We start from the raw sequence: 25,229 nt of genomic DNA, 5'->3' as shown, positions 1-25,229 counted from the left end.
TTCTTTTCCAGAATCTTCCATCCATGGCCTTCATTTCCATCTTATGTGTCAGAACTGCACAACATGGCAACTTCTAATTTCAAGAGAAATTAAAAACTTTAATTCCTACATTACTGTTAGGAAAAGGAGGAAATGGATATTGTGTCCTAAGAGTGTGTTCCACAAATAACCCTTTCATTTGGAAAATCCAGTGTCAAACATCCGTTCCCCAGTCAGTATCTTAAATCTTCAATATGCATATGAATCACCAGAGAATCTTATTAAATTCTGGATTCTCATTCAACAGTTCTGGGGTGGAGTCTGCAATTTTATAATTCTAAGAAAGTCTGCTGACAACACTTTCATAGTAAGGTCATGAATCACTGGGTTTTCTCATCCATTGGAAAATGGAATCAGCTGATTTCCTGTTTTTATTTTAATGTATGATTTAAAATTTTAAGTCATATTTACTATATGTCTATAGTATGAAGAAAGAAGAGCAACCCAAATGACCTGTAATATGCTTCAAATATTTTTAACTGGAATCAAACGATAAAGAAAGCATCAAAGAGATGGAAACTGTGGGATATTGTACAAGTGGCCTGAACTAGTTAAAAAATCAATGGGATGACAAACACCAAAGCAGGACTGTCCTCAGTTAAAGAGACTAAGAAGACAACCCAATGCAGTGCATAAACCTTGATTATGTCTTAGACTTAAAAAATACGTAGCTATGAAAGAGATCTTTGAGACAACTGGGTAAATTTGAACACGGATTGTGTATTGAATTGTACTAGGAACATTTACACGTCTTAGGTATAACCATACTGGCTATTTGTAAGTGAATATCCTTATTTTAGGGAGAAGAGACATGATGTCTGCAATTTGCTTTCAAATAGTTCAGGAAATACATATTTTGAGAGACTGAGACAGAAGATAAAGCAAATAGGGAAACATGCTAACAAGCAGCGAATTTAGGTAGTTTACAAATGTTCACTGTTGTGTTTGAAAGTTCTCCAAATAAAAAGTAGGGAAAATGTTAGTCATACTAGAATTCTAGCACAAAGAGCTGAGGAACTGGCTTTTTCTTTTATTTAGAAGTATTCTGAGAAATGACCATTTCCAAGGAAGAGGGTTGCATTCTAGCATGGTCATTAAGCAAATGTTTCTAATAGAAAAAATATCCTCTTACACAAAGAGCTTCCTGCCTGTAATACCCTTTAAATATTTTTAACTGGAATCAAACAATAAAGCACTTTTAGAATACATCCTTCATATGTGTATCAAGTCTATAGATAGACCTGTTTCCCTGACATGGTTAGCGGTTCTATCAGCAAGGAAGGCAGGTCCTACTCCTTTTGGTGCTCTTGTCACAGATCCAAATCAACATTTGCAAAAGAAGATCTGAATTGACTGACAGCCATTGCAGGGTGGGTGGAAGACAGCCTTGAAGTTGAACTCTGGATTTGAAATCAGAAATAATCCTGGACTTGGTCGTCTGCTACTGGAGAATAGCCTGCTCCTGGCTGGGTAGTGGTGGGGTCACTAAACCTGTCAGACCTGTTTGTGCTGGCAATCAGGTCCTTATGTGGCACTTAGTGACTTTGAGGTCCTAGGCCAGTGTATCAGGCACATAAAATTAACGAAGAGCAAAAGAAAATAAAGAGAATGGCCAGAGAGAAACCATGTCACTCTTTTAAATAATCTTCCAAACAGAAACAAACAAAGAAATCACTTAGACTAAAGTCTTTTGGTTTGCTTATGTAAACACTTACCAGGATCTCTTTAGCTCTCCAAATTTGGAGAGCAATGCCATTGTTTCTTTTATTTTTTTTAAATTCAATTAAATAATTTTGATATAGGTACAAGCCGGTCTGACAAGCTGGTGCTTCATGATCCTCTGGTCCCATATTAAAGAGAGACAGCTTGTGGTAAGAGAACAGGTGACGAACATGGGGGCTTTTCTACATGTTCAGAATAGTTTGTAAATTTGCTGCATCAAAATAGTTTACTAATGCATGCATAAAACCAAAGAACTATCTGTCCTTAAACAGTAAGTGAAACAGTCACGATCATCCCAGAAAGAAAGTTGTTCACAATGTCAACCCAAAACACAATCCACAGGCCAATGCTAAAAAGTACCTATTTTTAACTCATTTTTACTAGGTGTAACTGCTTTGAGGCCCATATTCAGCTCATTCTTGTGACAGAATAGGAAGATTTTGATGGACATTTACCATTAGTCTTCCTTGTGGATGTTATTGAAGTAAGTATTAAACTATCAGGGAGCTATAGTGTCCCACAAAGATTCAAAGGGTAAAGGGTTGGTCCCAGTATGTTGCTATGGGGAGGTCACAGAACTCTTAAGAGGTGGTGGGAGGTTATAGATCATTCGTTGGGCCTCAAAGAGAGTGGGACCCTGGCCCCTTCCTCTTTCTTTGTTTTTGCTCCTGGCTATGAGGTAAGTTGTTTTGCTCTACCTTGTACTTTGTAAAGCAACAAAGATATGTCGCTTTGCTACAGTTCCAAAAGCCATGGGGACTGACCTTGGACTAAAACCTGTGAGCCAAAACAGACATTTTCTCTTTATAAGTTGATTGTCTTGAGTATTTGTTATAGACTGGAAAGCTGACTAATACACAGGGTATTGTAAAAATAATCACTCGTGGACACTTGAGTGCTCAATTTTTGCCAGTCACTATTTTTTTTAACCTCTTCTATTATCTACTTTCTTCTTTCTCATGAGTCAAGTACATTGGTCATGATTCTTTTAGCTGTTAAGTGATAGAAACACAATCTATTCCAGCTTAAAGAAGGAAATCTATTGGCTCAAGTCATTGAGAATATGGGTTTCAAATAATAAGGAGATCAAACCAGGAGATTAGGTTGGGTGTCAGTGGCTCATGCCTGTAATCCTAGCTACATATAGAAAACAGAGATCTGGAGGATCATGGTTTGAAGCTAGCCTGGGCAAATAGTACCCAAGACCCTATCTTGAAAATACCCAACACAGAAAAAGGGTTGGCAGACTGGCTCAAGTGATACAGTGCCTGCCTAGCAAGTGTGAGTTCAAACCCCAGTGCCACCAAAAACAGGACATGAGGATTCTTTTTTTCCCTTCATCTTGTGGCTTGGATTCTACATTGGTGTCACACTCAAGTAGAATGTTCCATATGTTTGCAAAGATGACTAGAGGCCCCAGGTTATTTCATATGTCTAACTAGACATCTTGGAGAAAGAGGAAACACATCCTCTCAAATGACTCCAAGACATTTCAGGAGGGATTCTACGTAGCTGGCCCCTGAACCAGTCTCTGTGTTAAAGAAATGCAGTGTTCAGATTGGCCAAGCCTGGATTACGTGCTTCCTCTGGACAGTTTGAATGGCTGAGGACATGGAGCATTTTGATTGGCCTGACCTGAGTCATGTGCTTATCTACAGAGCCAGAAGCAATCATTAGTTCTCTGTTAATCACTTTGAGGGGAGTGGATGTTCACAAAATTGAGAGATGGATAGCTCTCAAGGCAAACAATCACGTCTGTTCACCCAGAGCTGCTTCTCCTACTTTTTCTAGGACTGAAAAATCACTGCAATGATTAATCAGGGTTCAGTCCCAAGTCAAAGTTACAATCAAACAGCCAGCGTTTTCCCCAGAGAGACACAGTCCAGCACATGGACTCCAGTGAAAAAGAAAAATGCCTTCTAAATTTGTATTAATGCTTCCTGAGACCAGAGTCGTTTATGTATTTAAGATGGTATAGTGGGTAAGAGGATGGCCCTGATAGAGGAACCACTTTTATCACCCTCCAGTTCTGTGAAGAGGTCATGTAACCTTCCTTACCTTAGTTACCTTGCCTGTAAAATATGGGGAACTAATAACCTACCATGCAGTTCTCTTGTGAAGATTACCTAAGGTAAGCTCTGGAAAGTACCTAGCACAGTTCCTGGTACCTAATAAACACCCAATAAATGTTAGCTGTGTTCATTCAACCAATCTATGGTATATCTTCATATGTTTGGTGCAGGATTCCCATGGTAACTGGAAAGATGTGAAATGTGATTTCTAGGGAAACCGGAAGTGTGTTGTCAGGAAAATGACCCCAAAACATCACTCTGCCATGTGACATGGTATGGTAACTTCTAGAACCCGGGGGGAGAAACAGAGGTCATCAGGCACCTTCTCTGGAGATGACTGGATTTGTGTGAGGCCTGGGAGACAGGCAGCATAAGGCAGAATGTGGCCTGCTGATGGCAGCCTCCACATGGCCTGGGAGCTGTTTAGAATGCAAAATCTTAGACCCTTCTTAGGGTATCCAACCAGTTGTGTTTGCAGGGATGCAAACCTTCTGTGCCTAACTCTGAACAAATCTCACTGCAGGCCCCAGTCCTGTTGACTCAGAATCCCTGGAGGCCAGCCTGCAAATCTGTGCTTCAACCAACTTTCCAGGTCATTCTTTAAATATTTTATTTATGTATTTATGTATGTATGTATCTACCTATCTGTTATTTATTTATTTATTTTTGTGGTACTGAAAATGGAACTCAGGGCCTCAGACTTGCTAAGCAGGTGCTTTATCACTTAAGCCACACCCCCTGCCCTTTTTTTTACCTCAGTTATTTTTCAGGTAAGATCTTGTGGGATTTTTTTTGCCCAGGGCCAGCTTCAGATGCTGATCTTCTTGATCTCTACCTCCTGAGTAGCTGGGATGACAGGCATGAGCCACTGTGCCCGGCTCCAGGTGATTCTTAGATGATGTTTGGGAGGCCACTGAGAAGACTCAGCAGGAGGTGAGAGGCTTATTTCACTGTCCAGCCTGATCCTTTCTTCTGACAGTAGTTTCTGCTGCAGTATTTCACCGCCTGTGGCTTTGCCTTCTGTTTTACAGTGCAGAAACAGCTACAGGGCACTTGGTCCCACCTCAGCCCTTACCTCAGCGTGGGAGAAATTTCCTTTGAGGAGTGTGGTGGGAGAGATGTGAATGAGGGGGCAGAACAGGAAGCACTGAGAGGCCTCAGACTTGGACAAGCCTGAGTCTATTGTTTGTCCCCAAAGTTGCAATTTGAGGCAGGATTTAATTTCCTCAACATCATGGATAGTACATTATATCTTGAGGTTTTGGTTGCCTCTTGTGATAGCCTTATCCCACAGAAAAATCTTGCTTTTCTGCCCTCCACTCCTCTCAAGAATCTCCAGTTGCTTAGTCCAGTTTGCTCAGCACTGACAGTGGGGCTGGGTTACCCTGTGCGGTGGGGGCTGTCCTGTGCATTGTGGGATGTTTAGCAGTGTACCTTGCCTCTCTGTCCACTAGCATCTTCTCCCTACTTGGGACAACCAAAAATGTCTCTAAATACTGCCAAATATTCCTAGGGGGGAAAGGCTGTTGGGACCCACTGTCAAACTTCCTGCCTACAGAAGAAAGGAGTATTTCTGTCCTTACCAAGCACAAGGGGTTTTTGAGCTTTGTTTTGGATATGGTGCTTTCAGGACAATACAGTCAGCTGTGCAATATATGTAACTTTGTTTTTTACATCTGACTGAATTTCTTTCTTATGACTCCCTCCACACACAGGTCACTGTATGGTAAATTCTGTCCAATCTTGTCTTCCTCAGTCAATTCATGGTCTTTATGTCTTTCCTTTAGCCCAAGTTCCAAAAGTAGGAATCAGGTGGAGGACAGGATGAGGTCTGGTCCAAGGTTGTCACCTGCCCATGATGGCTTCCACATAGTGCTCTTCTCTCAATTGATCTTTGGTCCTGGCATCTCTTGGGTAGGTCATCTGCAGAAATGCCCAAATTCTTTTGCTTGCTTCTAAGTGCAGTGGGTTCTCAATATCTGTGAGTTCTGCATCCATGGGTCTAGCCTACTATAGACCAAAATTATTCAAGGAAAAATTTGCATCTGTACTGAACATATACAGATTTTTCTTGTCATTTTCCCTAAATAATATAGTATAACAACTATTTATACAGCATTTACATTGTATAAGTAATTTACAGATGACTTAACATATATGGGAGGATTGCATAGGTTACATGCAAATATTACACATTTCATTTAAGGGACTTGAGCATCCTCAGATGTTGGTATCTGGGGTGTCCTGCCACCAGTCTCTTATGGATACCAAGGGATGACTGAACTGTGTTTCAGCTGGGTCCCCACAGCCTGCTGCTCCATTTCTTGCCTCTCTATGTCTACTCAGAAGAGATATGTCAACTGTCAGGTGTCCCCCAAGTCTTCTTTCCCCCACTTGTTCTAGGTTGGAGTTTTTTCCTTTCTTTTTTGCTCCATTATGCTCTATTCGACACTGTTCTGTTCTGCTCCATTCCTTTATCCCACAATGACTCTCTAGAGTTGCCCAGGCCAGCACCATAGCCACTAGCCACATGTGACTGTCAGACACTTCAAGTGGGGCTCATCCAAAAGGAGGTGGTTTCCAGTGTAAAATGCACACTGAAATTTGAAGCTTAAAATGCATTAACAATTCCAGTACTGAGCAAATTATAATATCCTGGATACAATGGGTTAAAAAAAAATCCAGGACTAAAATTAACTTCACCTGGCCTGGCCAGTCTGAGTATTCTGTTCTCTTGGCCATAACTGGTCAGCTCATGGAGGGATATTACTCAAGTTCAGTTAATCAGAGTCTGTCTTGGTGTTCATGCTGGACTGCTGGGAAGGGAGCTCTCTTTCTACTGGAGCTGTCAGTGGATATGAATAAACATGGAGTTTCTGGCAGCCATCTGACCGCTCTGCTGGGAGAGACTAACTTGAGGTGAAGCTCAGAGATGAGGCATCTAAGAGACAGGACCAGGAAGTTGCTGGTCCAGCCATGGTACTGACAGTGTCATTTCCAACCCATCTGTCAGTCAAACAGCCACAGAGCGTGTCCACCTTTGGGAAGAGGGCACACATGGCTCACCTCCCAAAGGAAGGAGTGTCCAAGAATTTCAGCTCATCTTGAATCTCCACAATGACATTAACATGGGGGTGGGTGGACCCCATGTGCCTAACAGATCTTCAAGGAATAACTCAGACTCTTCCAAAGTTAGAACACAACCACCTGGTGACACCCACCAACTCTACATTTCCAATTTATGGATTTTAAAATCATGAAGGAAAATACTGAATGTATATAGTGTTTAGGAGAGGAGAACTTTGGAGTTCATCAGATGTGTGCTCCATTCTAACAACCTTGTGAAAACTGCATGTTTGATTCAGATACTTAAAACCAACACTTATTTTCAATAGGACTCAATGGTTTCATTCTTACCAGGGTCAGACAGGCCATGCAAGGTCTGTATCTGTCATCTCTGCATGCTGGGAAGTCTCAGAACAAGTTCCCATCCACTGTTGCTACCAGATGTCGGCATTACTCCAAATGACTGTGCAAAGCTCAAACTCTTCCTTCTTCACAGGATGACAGTAGCCAGGAGTGTGTCTGTTGAATGAAAAATGAAAATTTAACTGATGAGTAATCTAAAGTAATATAGAAGAGTAATATAGTAATAATAATAAAACCCAAACCATCTACTACTATTGAGTGCTTATTAGCTCCAAGCAAGGAGCTGAAGGCTTAAGATAGTCCATCTCTCTTAATCTTCAAAATAGTCCAATGAGACAGGTATTACTCATTAATTGAACAAATATTTATTGACCGTGAAATGCCCTCCTTGTGACATCAAGTGAGCATCTGGGGTTAGTGGAGCTTCAAATCAAGAGCACCCCCAAACTTCTCCATCCCAAGGGCCAATAAATTGCACTTTGAGTCAGTTTATATCCAGTCTCTGTCACTTGTCATCAATATTTCCTGGAAAACACAGGCAGGGTCTTAGGTCCACAAATCCAGAGTCTTCAGGGACATTTTGTTTTCCTTGCTATTATATAATGTAGGATAAAGCAGGCATCTATAAAACACCATGGTTCTCAGTGTTCCAAGATTTTACTTTATTGCTGAAAATAGGATCTGAACAGCTTGATGGTGTGATTTTATGATGTTGTGGTCCTCTCCTGATGGAGGCCCTAGGGATATAGTAGTGAGTAAGATTGTCAGGAGCCTTTCTTTCACAGACATCACCTTCTTTTCTTGTAGGGGATAAAGAAAGCAAAGGAAGCCAGGTAGTGAAAGATGCTACAGTAAAAATGTGGGAGTGGATGTGGACTGGGAGGAAAGGTATGTTAGGCAAGTGGTCAGGGAAGCCTGCGCTTAGTAAGTCACATCTGTGTTGAGAGACCTACTTGACAAGTAACAATCAAGTATTTTCTAATTTGGAGGAAGACCCATGAGGAGGTAGCAGAGCAGACAGCCTTTCTTCTTTCAAGTAAGGAAGGCACAGGTGTTCAACACAAGGGACAGGCTAGGTTAGGAAGCAGGAGAGATAGGCAATGGCCAGGGGGCTTGGAGTTTAGAAAAAGGGAATTTTATTTTCTGCGGGAAACCCATAGGAGCATTTGAATCTAGGGAATTATGGGCTATGTTTGGGACTTTAAAAAGTCATCATGACTGTCCTGTCTTGTGGCAGGTGTATTTTAGAGGGTCCAGAGTGCAAACCAGTGATAAAGCTATTGTCTCCAGGTAAGAGATGCTGGTAGCTTGGTCAGAAGTGGTGGCAGCAAAAATAGGAAAAACACCCCTGGGCAACCACAGATGACATTGTTAAGGCACAACTCAGGGGTGCCCTCAAGGAAATGAATCTTAGTGAGCATGAGAATGTAATCTATGAAAAAATGAAGTTTAATTCATCATCGAATGTTCAATAAATGACGTCAGTAGAACTGGTTATCCATCTGAAAGAAAACAAAATTAGTCTCCTGCCTTATACACTTTACAAAAAAAAACCACCATATGGATTAAAACACTGAAATGTTACAATAATGGAAATGGTTGCAGAAAAATCTATGATGCTACATGTACAGTCTAGAAATGGAAGATCCTCTCACACAGACTGGAGCTCTGGAAACTCCACAAGAAAACAGAGATAGTTGGCTGAGTAAAAATATAATCTTTTAGATGCCAAATGACTCCATTAGAATGGTAAAAGACAAGCAATGTATCTGCAAGTTTGCAACTCAAATGACAAAGAACTGATATGTAATATTGATGAATTTTTGGCTTTTCAAGAAGAGACAAATGACCCTTTTTTTTTGGTGGTACTTGAGTTCGAACTCGGGGCCTTGCACTTGCTAGGTAGGCCCTCTACCACTTAAGCCACAGCTCCCAGCCCTGACTCAATTTTTTAAAATGAGAAAGGAACATGAATATACAATTTACAGATGCTCACAAGCATAGGAAGAGATGTACAAATTTGTGAATAGCCAGGAAAAGAAAAGAAACACTTCAATATTATTCTATTCCCTTAGGGCTGCCAGAAGTTAATGAGCAATAATATTTGTGACTGATGGGGATGGAGGGACTGGGGTGTTCATATTTTTGCAGAAACTGAGAATGTTTTAGTCTTTTTGGAAAAGCATTTGGCACATCTATTAAATGAAAAATGTATGTATTCTTCCCTTTCCTGGGAATCTAACCCATAGAAATAAAAACACCAGTGCATGAAGATTTATATACAAAGATGCTATTACGGATTTGTTTCATTGGCCAAAGCTAAACACAAATGAATGCCCTCCAAAGGGGAAAAGTTGAATAATGTATGTTCCATTCACGTTGTGGAATATTACGCTGCCATTAGAAAGAATGAATCAGAGGTAAACTAGTGTACTTAAAAAAGATTCCCACAAGATATTCTTATCTGAAAAGCAAAATACAGAGGTTATATAATGAGCTCCAATTTTAGGACTAATGGTGACAGACTCCCTCTGTGTATATGGCTATATGTCTATCAGGGCATTTCTTCTTATATCTAATTATACATGCTCACATGTGATTATAAGAGCACAAAAACATAGAGGACACATATGTACTTGGTTGTCAGCGCCACTTTATTCAAGATGAGAATGGTATAAGAAGAGTGTGAAGCTTAGACAAAAACAAAAAGAAAACAGCCAATATAAAAATCTGTAAATCCTCATCTTAAAGATTTCTTTTTTTTTTCATTTTTGAGATCCTTAAAAAGGATCAGAAGCAAAAGAAAAGTCAGAAGCAAACAATAGTAATTCCTGCCTATTCATGGTCATGTGTGTTTGAAGACAGACTTCACTACCTGAAATTCCAGCCTTACAGCAGAAGGTATATAATAAACAGTCTCAAGGTTTCAGGCAGAAAATATTTTGGAGCGGTGTTGACATGTTGCTTGCCTTAGAAAAATAGATGCTGAGTACAACCAGGCACATTTTATTCATTCATCTAAATATCCGTCATTGCCCATCCATGCTCACCCTCTAAGTTGGAGATGATGGGAGGGCATGGGAGCAAGGGGGAGAAGGACTCAGCCCATTTTAGACAACACATTGGACTTAGCACATCTGTGGAATTATCATGATGAACCCCCTCTTATTATTGCATGCTAATTCAAAAAGAGAAGAAAAAACAGAATTGAATGAAAAATTGGGAACACGCTGGACTGACAGAAGTGCATTAGAAATTTGAAATCACTGGCCCGCCCCTCTGGGATATGGGCAGATGAGCCCCATCCTCTGTCTGCTGAAGAGTTGGTTCTCACAGTTATTATGAAATGATGGAACATGCAGCATGCTTTGATAGTTTTCTATTTTGCTCTTTGTCTTTAAAGAAATACCAGTCATCACCCAGGCATGAGTCACACTGCAGTTTGAAAAACACTCACTTGGAGTAACAGAGAACTGCATTTGTGATAGCACTATTTTAGCTTTGTGAGTTTTCCTCAAGGTCGTATCTTTACTCTATGTTGCAATAGGTAATACATTTGCAAAAAAGAGTAGCATCTTTCCAGCCTTTTATTATTTTTTTCCTTGCAGCTCTGAGTTGGAGACAGAGCACTCATTCTCTAGGGACAGGTGGCAAGCTGGGGTGGGCATACACACAAGTTCTTCCTAACTCATGCTCTTATGTGTTGTGGACTTGCTTATTGATCCTTTTTTTTTTTTTTTGTCTTCCATCATAAGAACCTTCTTTTCTCTCAATTCAGATGAATTTTTTGGTTTCAATTTTCATTCAGCCTGCTAAAATTTGCTAATCTAAGAATAGCAGAATAAGTAAGAAAAACTCTACCTGTGAGCAGCATGGATTTGAAGACACCTACAGGTGTGATAGGTGAGATGGTGAAATGAGAAACAAAGGTGTTGAGGTGGCTGTGGACAATGGCTCTAAGAAGTGGGGGGATGGTTTCTCAGAAAAGAACTGATCTAACTTTGCCTGGGATAGTAGATGGCATTCCCTGAAGTGGGAACAGCAAGCATAGGGCATGGAGGTGAGAAGAACACGCAGAGATATTTGTCTGGAGTTCCAGGACAGCCATGGGCCTTGAGATTGAGCCTGGGGAGAAGTTGGTGCTGGGTCCACTGTGCACCTCAATCGGCTTTGGAGAGTTGCGTAGGGGATGCGTCACTTCCCCTGGGAGGTTGGAAAGGGTAGGTCAGCTTCAGGGTTTCAGTCTTCCTTTCTTCTGGTAGACCTGAGCTCTGAAATTGTCTGGTTATGGGAATTCTCAATGCCCGGCATGGGGCTGGCACGGATCCAGAGAACATTCAGAGGAATAGCAGACACTGAGCTCACCTGTAGGGCCCAGCAATTGGCAGATATTTGAAACCCATGTCTACTCTGAGCTCTAATCTGCAAAAGGAGCAAGAGAGAATTACAGCATTTTTGGAATAATTTAGGAAAACAGATATTCTCTTTCATCAAGAATGGTTTTTTTCTTCAAAACTACCCCTTTCTGGAAAGACATTTCAATTAAATTTGTAACATAAAATTACTCTTATTTGACCTCCCATCCTAAAGATAAGAGAAAGAGAGAGAAATAAAACATAGAAGTATAAAACCATTGACTTGTGATATCCCAGGTCGATCACCAGCTGCTCAGCATCTTTGATTTATGATTATTTTTAATGCCTTTTTGTAAGTGTTAAAAGCCATCAAAGAAATAACTGTGAGAGTTGAGTGAACCCTTTGAATTTATTATGGTCCATTCCTCTTGTTTTCAGTTGAGAAAAGTGGGATCTAAATAACTTTGTGAGTAGCCCCCCAACAGTTCTCAGAGAGTTAAAATCAACCAGACAGCTATGACCCAGAGCAACCTACCTTTTTCGTATTTGTTCCTCTTAACAGTGCAGATTCTCAAAATTTGTATCATACTTCTCATGTTTTTGTATCTTGCCTTTTTTATTGAATGTATTGTTTTGTTTGAGACAAGGTCTCATACCTCAGGCTGGCCTTGAACTTACCATCCTTTTGCCTCAGCCTCACAAATGCTGAGATTACAGTCATGTCACACCACACTCAGCATCACTTAATATATTTTGATGATTTGCCCCAATTCTTTGTTATTTGTATAGAGCTGCATATCCCTTAATGATGGGAATATATTCCAAAAACTGTGTAGACAATTTCATTGATGTATGAATATTGCGGAATGTATTTACACAAACTAAGACAGATATAATCTTTTTTTTTTTTCAGTGCTGGGGATCAAATCCAGGGCCTCACATGTGCTGGGCAAATGCTCTACCACTGAGCTACACCGCCCCCCGCCTGGTGATGCAGTGGTGTGAGAACACCACAATACATGCAGTCTGTCATTGACCAAAATGTCCTGTGTGGTGCACAACTATATTTGACAGTCACATAGTCATAATATTTAATGACATATCTCAATGTATGGATACATCGTAACTTGACATTTCAGTTATTTTGAGTTTTTGTCATCATAATAGAATCTTTGTCCATGGGGACATGGATGTGTCACAGGGGATTCCGCCTGACCATTACTGCTGTGTGTGTTTTGAGACCACGTCTCCTGTGTAGCCTAAGCTGGCCTTGAACGTGGACTCCTCCTGCCTCCGCCTCCTGAGTGCTGGGATGTCAGCTGTGTGTCACCATGCCTGGCCCTGATTTCTTTGTTTGGAGAGGGATTACCAGTTTGGTGAAAGGGGAAGGACACATTTGAGATCTCTGATTTTACCACCAAATTGACCATCCCAGGGAAGACTTGCCGTGATCTAGGCGGTTCATAACTTTTGAAGTCTTAGCAACATGACCTAGCAGGTCAGTTATTCCAGTTAATTTCTTGCAGTTACTTTGGAATTCAACTTCGCTCTAGTTTTAATAATTTTAAATAATAATTATGAGAAACCAAGAGAATTTATTCTCAAATTGTAAATCAGTCTGTTAAAAGTTAAGGGAGAAGCCAGTGACTAAATGGGGAAGGAATGTCCAGGAGTTCTCCTGTAGGGGTCGCTGCTCTTGTCCATTTATGCCTGCACGGAAATTACAGAGTTAAGCACTTAAGAACGTATGCACATTCATTCTCAATGCCGGATTCGCCTACATTTCTTAAACTGTAAAATAAGGCCTTGCAGCCAGCTAGCATTACAGTGCCAAGTTCTTTACAGGATGACATTCCACTCCACTCACACGCTTGACTTGATAAAATATATGCCACTCACACCTAAGGCACTTAGGCCTGCTCTTTATAGAGGAAGCGTTAGGTAATTGCCTAACGCCATCATGTGTGCCCATGGCACACACTGGCTTGAGAAGGAAAAGAACATTCCTTGTCGCCCACAGGATCCCTTTCCCCTTTTCTGCCTCAAAATCTTCTCAAACACAAATCGGATGCCGTAATCTTCATTCTGTCGTGCCATTTGAGTTGCAAAGAGGTGCTTTTACATTTGCCATGTTTTCATTGCGTTGCTCAAACATGATCCGGACGTCCTAGGAGCGGGGCCACCTTAGCTGAGCGGACGCACCTTCCCACCGCGGCTGTCGGGCTTCAGGGCTGGGGCAGGGACCTTGCCAGGTGTGGGGGGAACGTGCCAGCCCTTTGCACCATCCTAACATGCAAAGCAGCCATCGGGTTTGCACCCCCCCACCCGGTCCAGTCCTCTCATCCGGCGCCGCGGGAGGGGCGGGAGGGTGTTTACCCTTGGCGTTGCGCTTCTCTTAGACCTGAGCCCGCGTTGGCCGCTCCTAGCGCAGAGCCACGGGCGCGGGCCCAGCGACGTTTCGCAGGCAGGCTGCCCAGCTGACCTGGGGCGCCCGAGAAGCCCGGGGGAGCCTGTCTAGGAACCCCGCGGGTGACGGTGGAGAGGCTGGTGTCTAAGTCTCAACTTCAGGGCGGAGCGGACACTCCGCCTCGCTGCTGGCGCGCTGTGGATTCCGCGGCAGTCGCTTCATTCGGTTCCACTCATCCCGGCTGCAGCCGCCGCCGCCTCCACGGAGCCTGGGAGCTGGCGAAGGTCGCTCACCTGTCGGAACCCGGATCTGGCAGGGAGAAGGGGCTGGCGGCCACAAGCGTGCTGGTTACAGCAAACTTGGCAGGTGGCCCTCCCTGCACCGGGACGCCACAGCCAGGGAGCAGGTGTGAGGGCTGCCCTCGCACATTCAGGCCACCCCAGCTCCGCGAACCTCCTCCCCTTTTGCCCCCAGGCACCATCGGCTTTGGGAGTGCCCCGAGGGCCAACTCGGGCAGTCGCCAAGGCTGCAGGTTCGAGACGCTCCGCCTCCTCCTGCCACTTACTGCCTCCCGCGCAGTCAGGAACCTTTCCATTCTGCTTTGCTCTGCAGTCACTGCTGAGCTTTCGGAACTTTCCAGGCAGGGGCCACCCAGGACATTTGCCTGCAACCTACACGGCGCCGGCTGCTCGCCTGCGAGACCCGGGGACCCGGGAGATCCCAGCCTCCCCCACCCCCTGCAGTGACGCCTCAACTTTTTAAGCGCGGTCTGCGTTGCCCAAGTGGGTGTCTCGTTACTGTGCCAAGGGGCGCGCGCACCCTCCCGGAGCCGGCAACGTTTCCAACCTCTCTGCTTGTGCATCTGGGGTGCACATTAGTGCTCCCCACCCTCGGGACTCGCCCCTGCCTCAGAGCTGACCCCCGAGGAGGGATTAAGCCCAGGAGATCTGGGCCTCTCACTCCAAAGTCCACATCGGCCCAGGTGTTTTCTCTTCAAAACTCCGTGCCTGGCGTGGATCAGCCGGGCGGAGGATCAGTGCGCTCAGGACCGTATCGCCCGGTCGGGTGCTGTGCGCGCCATGGCTGGCTGCTGCTGTCTGTCGGCGGAGGAGAAGGAGTCCCAGCGCATCAGCGCCGAGATCGAGCGGCAGCTGCGCCGGGACAAGAAGGACGCGCGCCGCGAGCTCAAGCTGCTGCTGCTCGGTGAGTGGCCGCGCCTCCCCGAGCCCCGAGCTCCCTCGGGGTGACCCGCCCGTGCCCCTTCGCTCTCCCCCACTCCTGCACTTTTTTCCTTATCAGGGCCCGCGGATGCTGGCAGCTGGAGACCTTAAGGCGCCAGTCTTTTGCACCTGCGTCTGTGCGACTTTCGAAGCCTCTTGTTTCACCCCTTTCCCTAACTCAAAACAGGACTAGGACTTACACTTGGCCTCTTGAGTGCTTCTAGCCCCTCTGCCTAGAGCTTCCTCTATCCTTGAGCCTCCCCGACCCTTCTGCCTCCTGCACACAACTTCTGCGGACCCCCGACTTGGATGGTGGGGTCAGTGGTGGTGGGAACTGCCTGACTCAGAGCTCAGGTTCAGCTGAAGGGGAAGGGTGCGCACCACTTAAATTCAAAGTACCATTAACTGGGTGCTTATCAGATGCCACACCTGGCCGGGTTCTTATGGGCCTCATCTGATGACACAGGCGGGAACCCTCCCCACTTTAGAGAATTAAAAACAGAGGCCCGGAAAACTGACAAGAGTTGCCCTGTTGAGAAAAGGCAAAGCAGACCCCATGCCCTTGGCCTCTGCAGTGACTCTAGCGACTTCCTCCATCGGCCTACCATGTGTCTGTGGGCGACCTTTCCATTTGCACAGACCCAAACATCCCTTACCCAGTTCTTCACCTGGCTCTTTTGGTGTCTGCAAAGCCTTTCACAAAGAAAGAAAAAGTTTAAGGCACCTATTTATGCCTAAGGCAAGTGTCACCTCTTCTCTCCTATGAAATGCCATTCACTTCATTCACTGCCCAAGGAATAAGTGACCTTTTCCTTCTTGCACACCATGACATCAGCTGTCTATATTTTTTCTATAGAGCTGCATGTGTTTCAGCTTCTTTTCTGCATCCCTTCCAGACAGGAATCCTCCTCTCTTCTACTGTCTGTGTTTATTTGTTTTTAACGTAAGTAGTTGCCCTCCCAGAAAGCTTCAGGAAAGACAAATGGATCTCCTTAGCATAAAAGAGTCAGCACTGCTGCAGACCTGACCTGGGCAAAGGAGCCCCTTGCATCTAACTCCAGGGTTTAGAAGGCCTGCGTGTTCTGGTTCTTCACAGAGATCCCCCTCCCCCACCATGGGGCTAAACACCCAGATGTCTCCTCCCCCTCAGGGCCCTAATGGAATCCTCTGCCCCAATGGCCCCAAGCCTGCTGTTAGGGCCTCAGCCAGTAGGGCAGACTTGGTCATTGCTGAGGCTGTGGAGGGGTGTGGGAAAGCAGGCTGGGGGTCCACTGGTATGTCCAAGAGGGCTTTGTGGGGAGAGAAGGAACCCAAGTAGGGAAGGAAGGCATTCTGTCCAGTGGCCAGTCCTGCCCTTCCATGTCTGGTTCAGAGGTCTGAGAGTACTGAATTGAGCCTGGCCTTCTAGACTGCCATCAGTTGATATGGGGGAGGACTTAATGGTAGTTGGTTAGCTTGGTTAACACTCTGAAGTAAGTAGTCAGCGCTTGTTGGTACTCTTGCTCCAGGCTCCACAAGCCATACAGGTGGACCCGGCTTTAGTTGCATACTTTTTCCTTTCAAGGGCACCCTGAACCTTACTTAGTTCGTTCTGAAAGGCTGAGATTTGTGTCAGTGGGTGAAGAACAGTGCCTGGAATATACCAAGAGTCTGACAAATGCAGGCTCTTTGCATGAAAAATTATGTTGTAAGCTGAGCCATACGGTGTTGCTAATATAAACCTGCTTGATGTAAAATGCTTTCTTTTGTACTCAAAGTAGGGGAGGAAGTTGTTTGTCTTAATCCACTTTAATCCAAGTGACAGCCACCTGAACTTCCAGGTCCCTGCCCAGCCCTTACCCCAACGCTCTCACGCCGGCCTGACCTCCCGGGACCCCATTTTCATCATGCCCAACTGGGATGGCACATTGTATCAATGACATTTCTCCTGTTAAAAATACAGTCTCCAAACCTCATGGAGCTGTCCCAAACTTCAAAGATGGGCCTAAAACCTCTGCTTTCTTTCAGTGTGGCATACATAGTCCATTTCTTCTTCTCAAGCAATGACTCAGAAGATACATGAGCCAGGGAAGGTTAGACTATTTCGCTTGATGACATACGGTTTCGGTGGAAAATTCACTGAGACTACATACATAGTGGGTGGATTTGAGCATCCGCTACTCAAATGCCTTAGATGAAAGCTCCACTTTGTAAGTGGGAGTTTGGAACGCAAGATGAACATGGAGTAGCTCCCAAAGCCACCAACTCTTCCACAATGGAGCATGTTTTTGCAACAATGATGAGTGTTTCTGAAGTGCACACAGTAGAGCAGTATCCTGTTTGCTCTTAATAAAAGCAGGAATCAAGTGTCCAGTAGGGAAAGATAAAAGCTGTTGTTTGGTTAAGACTAGTAATTGCAAGATGTCAGTGTGACGCCTTCTCATAAGGAGGAGATGAGCAAGATAAAGGATATGGTTTAGTAGAAAGAAATTCCTTGTCAGTTTCTTAGATTAGAACAGGACAAAAGGAAGTTCTGATAACACTGATGGATGGTGTTGAGTGTAAGGAGAAAATGTGATCTTTTATTGATTTTCATGTTCAATGAAGCTTGGAGAAGTGTTGTTTTGCTAATTGGGTTGAGTGGCTTAACTCAACCCAATGGCTTAACTTTGTATGCACACCTTATCTTGGAACTCTCTGGAAGGAAGGGGAATTGGTATTTAACTTAATGCCACTGATATTCATTTGCTAGAGTTGCCATAATATCACAGATGGGAGGCTTAAAAAGTGGAAATACATTTTCTCACGGTCTCAAGACTAGATGTCCAAGATCAAGGTTTTGGAAGGTTTGGTTTCTCTGGGGCTTGAAGACAGCAGCCTTCTGCTGTGTCCTCATGTGGCCTTCCTGCTCTGCATGCACATCCCTGGTGTCCAGTTAGCCCCTCATAAACATCACTTTTATTGGATTAGGGCCCCAAGGGAAGGACCTCATTGTATCTTAATCCCCCCTTTGCAGACCTTATCTTCAAATACAGTTACATTCTGAACTATAAGTGGTTGAGACTTCAACGTATCATTTTTGGCAACAGTACATAATTTAGCCAGTAACACTAGAGTAGGGGTAATATATATATTCTTTGGCCAGACTGCCTGGGTTCAAACCCTGGCTCTACCAGGGTTTCTTAGCTATGGACTAACTTCTTTGGGCTTTTCCTGACATTTAGTGCTCAGTAGGTGACAGCTGTCATTACTTCATTGTTGAGTACTTTTAGGCACTAGTGAGGTGTCATTTTCCATTTTAAGTGATCAGTTGTGGGTTGTGTAGCAGTTTGAACCTTCCTGATAGTGCTTTAACAGAAAAGTTTTGTTTTGAGTTTCTTTTAGGGGTTTCTGACCCATAAACTGTTTTTGAAGTCTCTCATCCTATTTATACCACTGCATTGAAAATCTGGGTCCCAAAATGTTTTATTTGGTTCAACATAACAAAATCCCATTTTAGAACTAGCTATTGTGTTTGTGGACAGGAAGTCCACTAGAGGAAATGGAGGAGATAGTGTGAGTTCCTTGGTAGAAAGTGACAGAGAATTTCCTGGCTGTATGGAGAAGAAGGGGGATGAAATGGTAAATATACCAATGTTCCTTCATCTTAGTTCAGTTCAATCCAATGGACTTTTCCAGAGTACCAGGCATGGTGCTCAGTGCAAGGAATCATTTCCAAGAGCTCTGGTGAGAAGGAATAGTTTACAGATAATTGTTAATGAGGAAGATGGTCATAAAAGTTTAATGGAGGTTATGAGGTGGTACAGGCAGAATGGGAATGCGGAGCCTCTGGAGGAGAGCTGGTCTGAGCTGGGTATCAATATGGCGCATGAAGGATGCTAACGGCTGTGTACAGGTGGGAGCTTGGACTGTTCATGTGTATACATATAAACTCTCCACATCAACCAAAGGAAATTTCTGTTGACAGTAAATGATATTCTCAGGATCTGGGATAATATGAAGATGTCATTGAGTTTTTGTGTTTTAATTATTTATGTGAGTATTGTGTTCATTATAAAATAGATGTTAAAGTAAAGACTTTGGGGACATACTATGCTTCTGAAAGGGAGCTTGTTTGGCTTCATCTGTTGCTCTGTCCATGCTGGCTGGACTAAATAAACCTCACCAGATGCTCTGATTCCAACCATAACACAACATTCCCCACAGACTTCTCGAGGAAAATGCAAGTACCCTTTTACTTTCTGCCTTTTAGTGCAAACAGAGCCTTTTGAAACCTTTTCAACTAAACTCCACTGAAGTATTTCGCATACAGTAAGAGTCACCAGTCGTGAAGTGTACAAATCGATATGGCAAACATGAGCAGTTGTGTAAACACAAGCACAACCATGATCTAGACATTCCTACCATCCCCAAAGCTCCCTGTGTCCCTTTGCAGCCATTCTCTTCCCCCAAATCTTTTATTTTTAACTTTCAATTTAGAAACATTTTGAAATGTATGAAGGTGCAAGAATAAGAATATAAAAAGACCAGGTAATCTTTTTCCAATTCACTTATTGTCCAGTGGTTAGAATTAGTGTTCTGTTCAGGTTATCTGAAATGTTTGAGGGTAAGTTCTATGCAGTGTGCCCTTTACCTCTAACTGCTTCAGTGTATTTTTTCCTAAAAATAAGGACAATTTCTTACATAAGCACAGTGCACTTGTGAAACATTGGTAAATTTAACCGTGATGTGATATTTGTGTCAGCTGCCCAAGAATGTCCTGGGCATTTCTTCATTCCCAGTACAGGTCAAGTGTAGACTTAACAATCACATTTGATTCTCACATCTTTTTAGTTTCTTTAATGTGAAACATTTCTGCAGGCTCTTATTGGCTGTGATTTTGAATTTTTGAAGAACACAGTCCCTTCTCCCTTTTGTAAATATACCATTCCTTATTTTGGATTTATCTAATTTTCTTATGATTAGAGATTCCTGCTATGCATTGTTGGCTGGAACACTGCATAGGGGATGTCTTTCTCAGGGGGTCACATCTAGAGGTACAATGTCCATCCATTCCTGGTTGGTGATCTTAAGTTTGGTCATCTGGTGAAGATGTTACCTATTTTAATCATTGCATCATAACTTTGTGGAGAGACTTGTGATGATGATACAGATTTCTGAGATGATATAAACACATTGCTCCTCATACAAATGCCCTTCTTGGGAACTACTTTTTTCAGTGCTGGGGATTGAACCCTGGCCTCATGCAAGCTAGGCAAACTATCCCCAGCTGCCAAAATGTCCTTCTTGATTAAGTATCTGTTGATTATTTCTGCCTGATCCAGTTTATGACATGGCGGCTGCAAAATGGTTTTGTAACTCCAGCACTCCCTTTGTACTTACTGGAAGACACTTCACTTTCTACTGCAAGAGTCTTTGTGTTGCCACCATTTATTTGTTTGTTACAGTCAGGCTCATTTGGTGCTCAGATTGTAGCAGATTGTGCAGTGAGATTCCCCTGACCCACCCCATTGTTTTCTTGAGCACTCTTTTCTTCCTGGCATAAGGTGCTCTAGGCTCATCTGGAATCCGCCCATGCGAGCAATCAGCCATTTCTCCAAGGCCCTACTGGCTTTCAGCATAGAACTACTGTATTTCTTGAAAGATGCTTAAGCTATTTGAAACAAAGATATGAAGTGCACTAATTCAAATCAATTACCAATATCTAAGTGCCTAAAGAGCCAAGTTTCTAAAGTATGTTGTTAGAAGATCAAATTTTTGAGACTTTAATGAGTCTTAAACTGTTAGCAGATATAAAATGGAAAGATCTGACAGCAAAATTTGGCAACCCCCCCCCAAAAAAAAAGCCAAGTAATGTGTTAACCCTCAAAGGGTAATAATATGATGATAAGAACTCCCATCTGAGGTGACAGGTGGCCCATGGCCAGAGAAACGACACAGATGTGTCTGTCATTGCATGCGGATAAGCTGAGGCAGGGGTCCCTATGAGTGAGGCAGCCATAGCTGCAAGCACTGTCAGGGGAAGGAAGTGCGTGAGTGGAATTCCAAGGGCTGTAAAGGTGGAGGGAGCCGCCAGAGCCTCTGCAGGAGCTCTGTCTGTCATTACTAGCTTTGGCTCTCTGCAGATGTGTAAATTCCCTGCTGGCTGGGGTTCTTGGTTGCAGATCATTTAAGCAGAAGAATAATTTATTGTAAGGGAAGCAGGAAAGTTGGAATCTGTGGAAATTGGAGAGCAGGCTCAGCAAAAAGGCAGAATCCAAGGGAGTCTCAGCAAAGCAAATGCCAGCATCAGACTAGGCTGCAAGAACACACAGCTGAGTGGGCACACCCTGACCTGTAGCTGCTACTGCGCTAGGTACCCACATCCTCAGCAGCACTGCCCCTCACCTGTGACCATCTCCTGTATCCTGTGTCACTTTCCAAGGAGTGGAGGAGGTTGTATGGCATGATGGTTAGGAGCCATCCTTTGGAGCCAGGGTTTTAAGGCTAGGTTCTTCCTGATCAGCTGTATGCATCCTTCATCTATTAGGTGGGAATAGCCAATGCTGGGTAAATATTCTTATGAGTGGTCAACAATTTTTAGTGTTTAGTTTCTGGCACAAAGTCAGTGCTACTTATTTTCAACTGAATAAAAATCTGCTGGCCTTGGGCATCTACCACAGTGAAGGGACTCAGGTGTCTTCTACCTTTCTTGGAATTCCTCCCCCAAAAGATGGTGCTCAGATGCTAGGCAGCCCCAAATGACAAAGGTCTGCTCCCAAGCTTGAGCATTCATTAAGGAAGAAGGCAGTGTGGTCTTTTCTAAGTGGGGTGGGAAATGCAAACTGAAGGAAAAGTCTAACTAGAAGCTGGAGACAAAGGAAGCATGATAAGAAAAGGAAGCAGATATCTTTAAATACCAAGGCACATTTAATCAGAACGTGGTTAGCTTCTCGTGTTTGTTTTTTTAATCACATGTTTATTTTATATGGACAGGAACATTTCACACACGTACCCCCCCAGGAAACTCCCAGGAACCATCGCCAGCACTGTCACAAGTGCTAAAATGTTGCACAAGCTCACAGCTTCTTACCATAACTGAGGCTGGGCCTAACCCTGCCATCCAGCATGACTGTACTGTCCTGGCGCCACTGTCCACACTGGCCCTTCTTTGGTCCACTTTAAGCTTAGATCATGTCATTACCTTGCTTAAATCCAATGTCCTACACTTTTTTCTTGGAATAAATTTCACACTCCTCTTAGAATGTGCGTCAGCGTGTTCTTTCGCTGGTTCATTGTTCACCTTCTTTCTGTGTTTTGAATTTTCTTGTCTCTGGCTCTTCCTTCTGCCTGGAACAATCTTTTCTTCTCCCTACTCCCTCTCCACACTGTTTCCTCTTTATCTTTTCTCTACAAGGCCTGTTGTGTCGTGGTCACACAACTATTGCGTGATTTATTCCTAGTTGCTTGATTCTGTTACTCAGTTTTGTTTCTTTGAAGCTTTTATCTTGGAATTGACCTGGAATTCTCACTTGCTTTTTTGCTTATTTGTTGGTTTATCTATCTACCATTCCCAGACTGAATTATAAGCTCCATGAGACCAAACACTATCTTGTTCCCAAGTCCTGGCCTCTGACCCAGAGGTCAGGCACAATATTGTAATATTTTCTGAAAGTTACTATGTGAGCATTGGTATCTGACCAATCAAAATTGATAGAGGCCAGTGGACTCTAAAATATCGAATATTTTTCAATGAATACATGTAGATATACCCATTTTACAGATAGAGGAACCAAATCCTCATGATCGTTTAGTCTTATTTAGATCAGATAGGTAATATATTGGTCTTATTTTCAATGCTATTTTTTCCTGAGTAAACTTTTCACATGTAAAATGGGAGTACCAAAACCAGCTGAAGTTTTCTAGACTCTGAACACAAGCAAGAAGCTTGGGCTGGGTAGTGTGCTTCCTGCTTGGTGTTAATTACAATGATAACAAAATGGTTTCAACAACAGAGTGGACAAACAGGTTCAAACATACTTTTTAGTTTAAGAAAATTACTTATTGGAATCCTGCCATTGAAATTCATTCCATATGTGTTTTAAATTTCACAAAATTTATGTTTTTTTCCTGAAATTTGTGGGTGACATCCACCCAATGACTGACAACCAGAAGTTTCAGGGACTAGAAGTTCCAGATCTCTCTGTCACCCTCCCACTTCCTTAGGCTTCAGAAGTCCATTTTACATAGAGGGTCAAGGTCAAGAAGACAGGACAGTATTCCTGGAATTGTGGAAATACAGAAAAACAGTTAACAGCAAAGAGCAGCGAGAAGTGGTAAGACTAGAAAGTTGAGAATCAGAGCTGGAAAAAGAAATTTGATCAGTTCATGTCCCAGTTTCTCTGAATGGGAAGTCTTTTCCTGAAGTCAATCTGGGAACATGTTAACACCAGCAGTAAACATGTCCTGAGCCCTTGTCTCCTTCCTTCCCCACCTCCTGAAGTGGGCCCGGTGGTGCTGCCAGGCAGGTGCATAGGAGGGTCCACAGCACAGAGCCTCCCCCGACGATCTTCTCAGAAAGCAGGGACCTGATGTGCACACACAGCAGTCATGAGTCGCTTCATGATGGTGAGTTGCTCTGAGAAATGCATCGTTAGGTGAGTTCCTTGTTATGGGAATATCACAGGGGGCTCTCAGACAAACCCAAGTGGTATAGTCAACTGCACGTCCTCGCAATAAAACTGCACAACGCACTACTGTCTTGAACATCGTAGGCAGCGGTAAGTGATATTTGTGTATCTAAACATACGTCAACACAGAAAAGATAAATAAAGTCCTAGGCAATAGGAATTTTTCATAATAGAGCCATTATGATCTTGTGGGGCCACCATAATATATGTAACTGTCAATCACTGTGTGGCCCATGACTATGGAGCTCTGAGATGAGCAGTGAATTTCAACTGGACACCTACATTTGTATGTGTGGATGGAGACTGAGTGCCAGGTATGAACGTGAGTAAGACATCCTTTCTGAATCTGAGGGTCCTCTCTCACCTATAAGATGAAAGGCTTGGACCAGGTGAGCTCAAGGCCTTTCTGTCAACAGATGCTTTCTACCAGGGGTTCTCAAACTGTTTCCCAGGACCATCAGCCTCAGTATTGGCAGCTCCTGGGACCCCATGGAAATGCCAACTTGCAGGCCACATTGAGGCTCTTTGAATAGCAATTCTGGAGTGGAGTTGACACTCTATATTTTGGTAAGGCCTCAAGCAAGTGTCACGGTGCTGACACTTAGCATCATCCTTGAGCTTAAGAGCTGACTAGCCTCTGATTGTCACTTGAGACTCCAAAGTCAAACTTTTAGTAGAATCCAGGAGGCACCAGGGTCTGACTGCTGAGAGAAAATTCTGTGTTTGAAGTGGAAGCAACTTCTCTCTCATCAAATGGCTGAAAGGTCTTCAGTGTCTGAGCTGGACAATTTGTAGGGCTCTTTCCACATTTGTTCCACTTGTCAGGCTGGTGGACAAAGAGTAAGAGCAAATATATATGTACGTTTTCACCTTGGCAAGAATCATTATGAAATGCAACATTTGCATAGACCCTTGTACTTTGATGTTCACTCAAAAAGTTGTGCTACCATAAATTACAGTGGCTTTGTGGTTCATAGCCACTAGGTAAGTCCTTTCTAAAATGGACTTAATGCTGCTGAGGAAGTATATTCTAGAACAAGCTATCATATATCAGTCTTCTCTTTGAAAATTCTCCCTCCATGGAACATTGGCTGGTATTTCTGTCCATAGAGTAATATTCCTGACTATGTTTGCTTTTTAAAAATTTGATATAGTCTCATATGTTTTACTTTAAAAAAATGAATGTGAAGAAAGGCTCAGATTTGTTTTGCCTGAAAGGCATCTTCTGTTTCCACAATTAATTATCCATGCTACTATTCTCTGGAATCTACCATGGATAAGGCCTTCCTTTTTGAGTAACTTTTCCCTTAGATTTTTTTGTTTTTTTGTTGCTCAGC

At 43.3% G+C, this 25,229-nt stretch overlaps 1 protein-coding gene across 1 annotated transcript in view; it reads left to right on the top strand.

Annotated features, from left to right (window-relative positions):
* Window positions 1–15,094: 15,094 nt before the first annotated feature.
* The window catches only part of Gna14 (G protein subunit alpha 14), a 194,432-nt gene continuing 184,297 nt past the window's right edge, over window positions 15,095–25,229 (top strand). The window contains exon 1 of the mRNA XM_020184937.2: window positions 15,095–15,227. Coding sequence (XP_020040526.1) covers window positions 15,104–15,227 — 124 coding nt within the window. The 5' untranslated portion in view covers window positions 15,095–15,103. The remainder of the gene's footprint in view (window positions 15,228–25,229) is intronic.

The sequence above is a fragment of the Castor canadensis genome, chromosome 13 (genome assembly GCF_047511655.1).
Source record: "Castor canadensis chromosome 13, mCasCan1.hap1v2, whole genome shotgun sequence".
NCBI lineage: Eukaryota > Metazoa > Chordata > Mammalia > Rodentia > Castoridae > Castor > Castor canadensis.
This window is presented reverse-complemented; position numbering and strand designations above follow the sequence as displayed.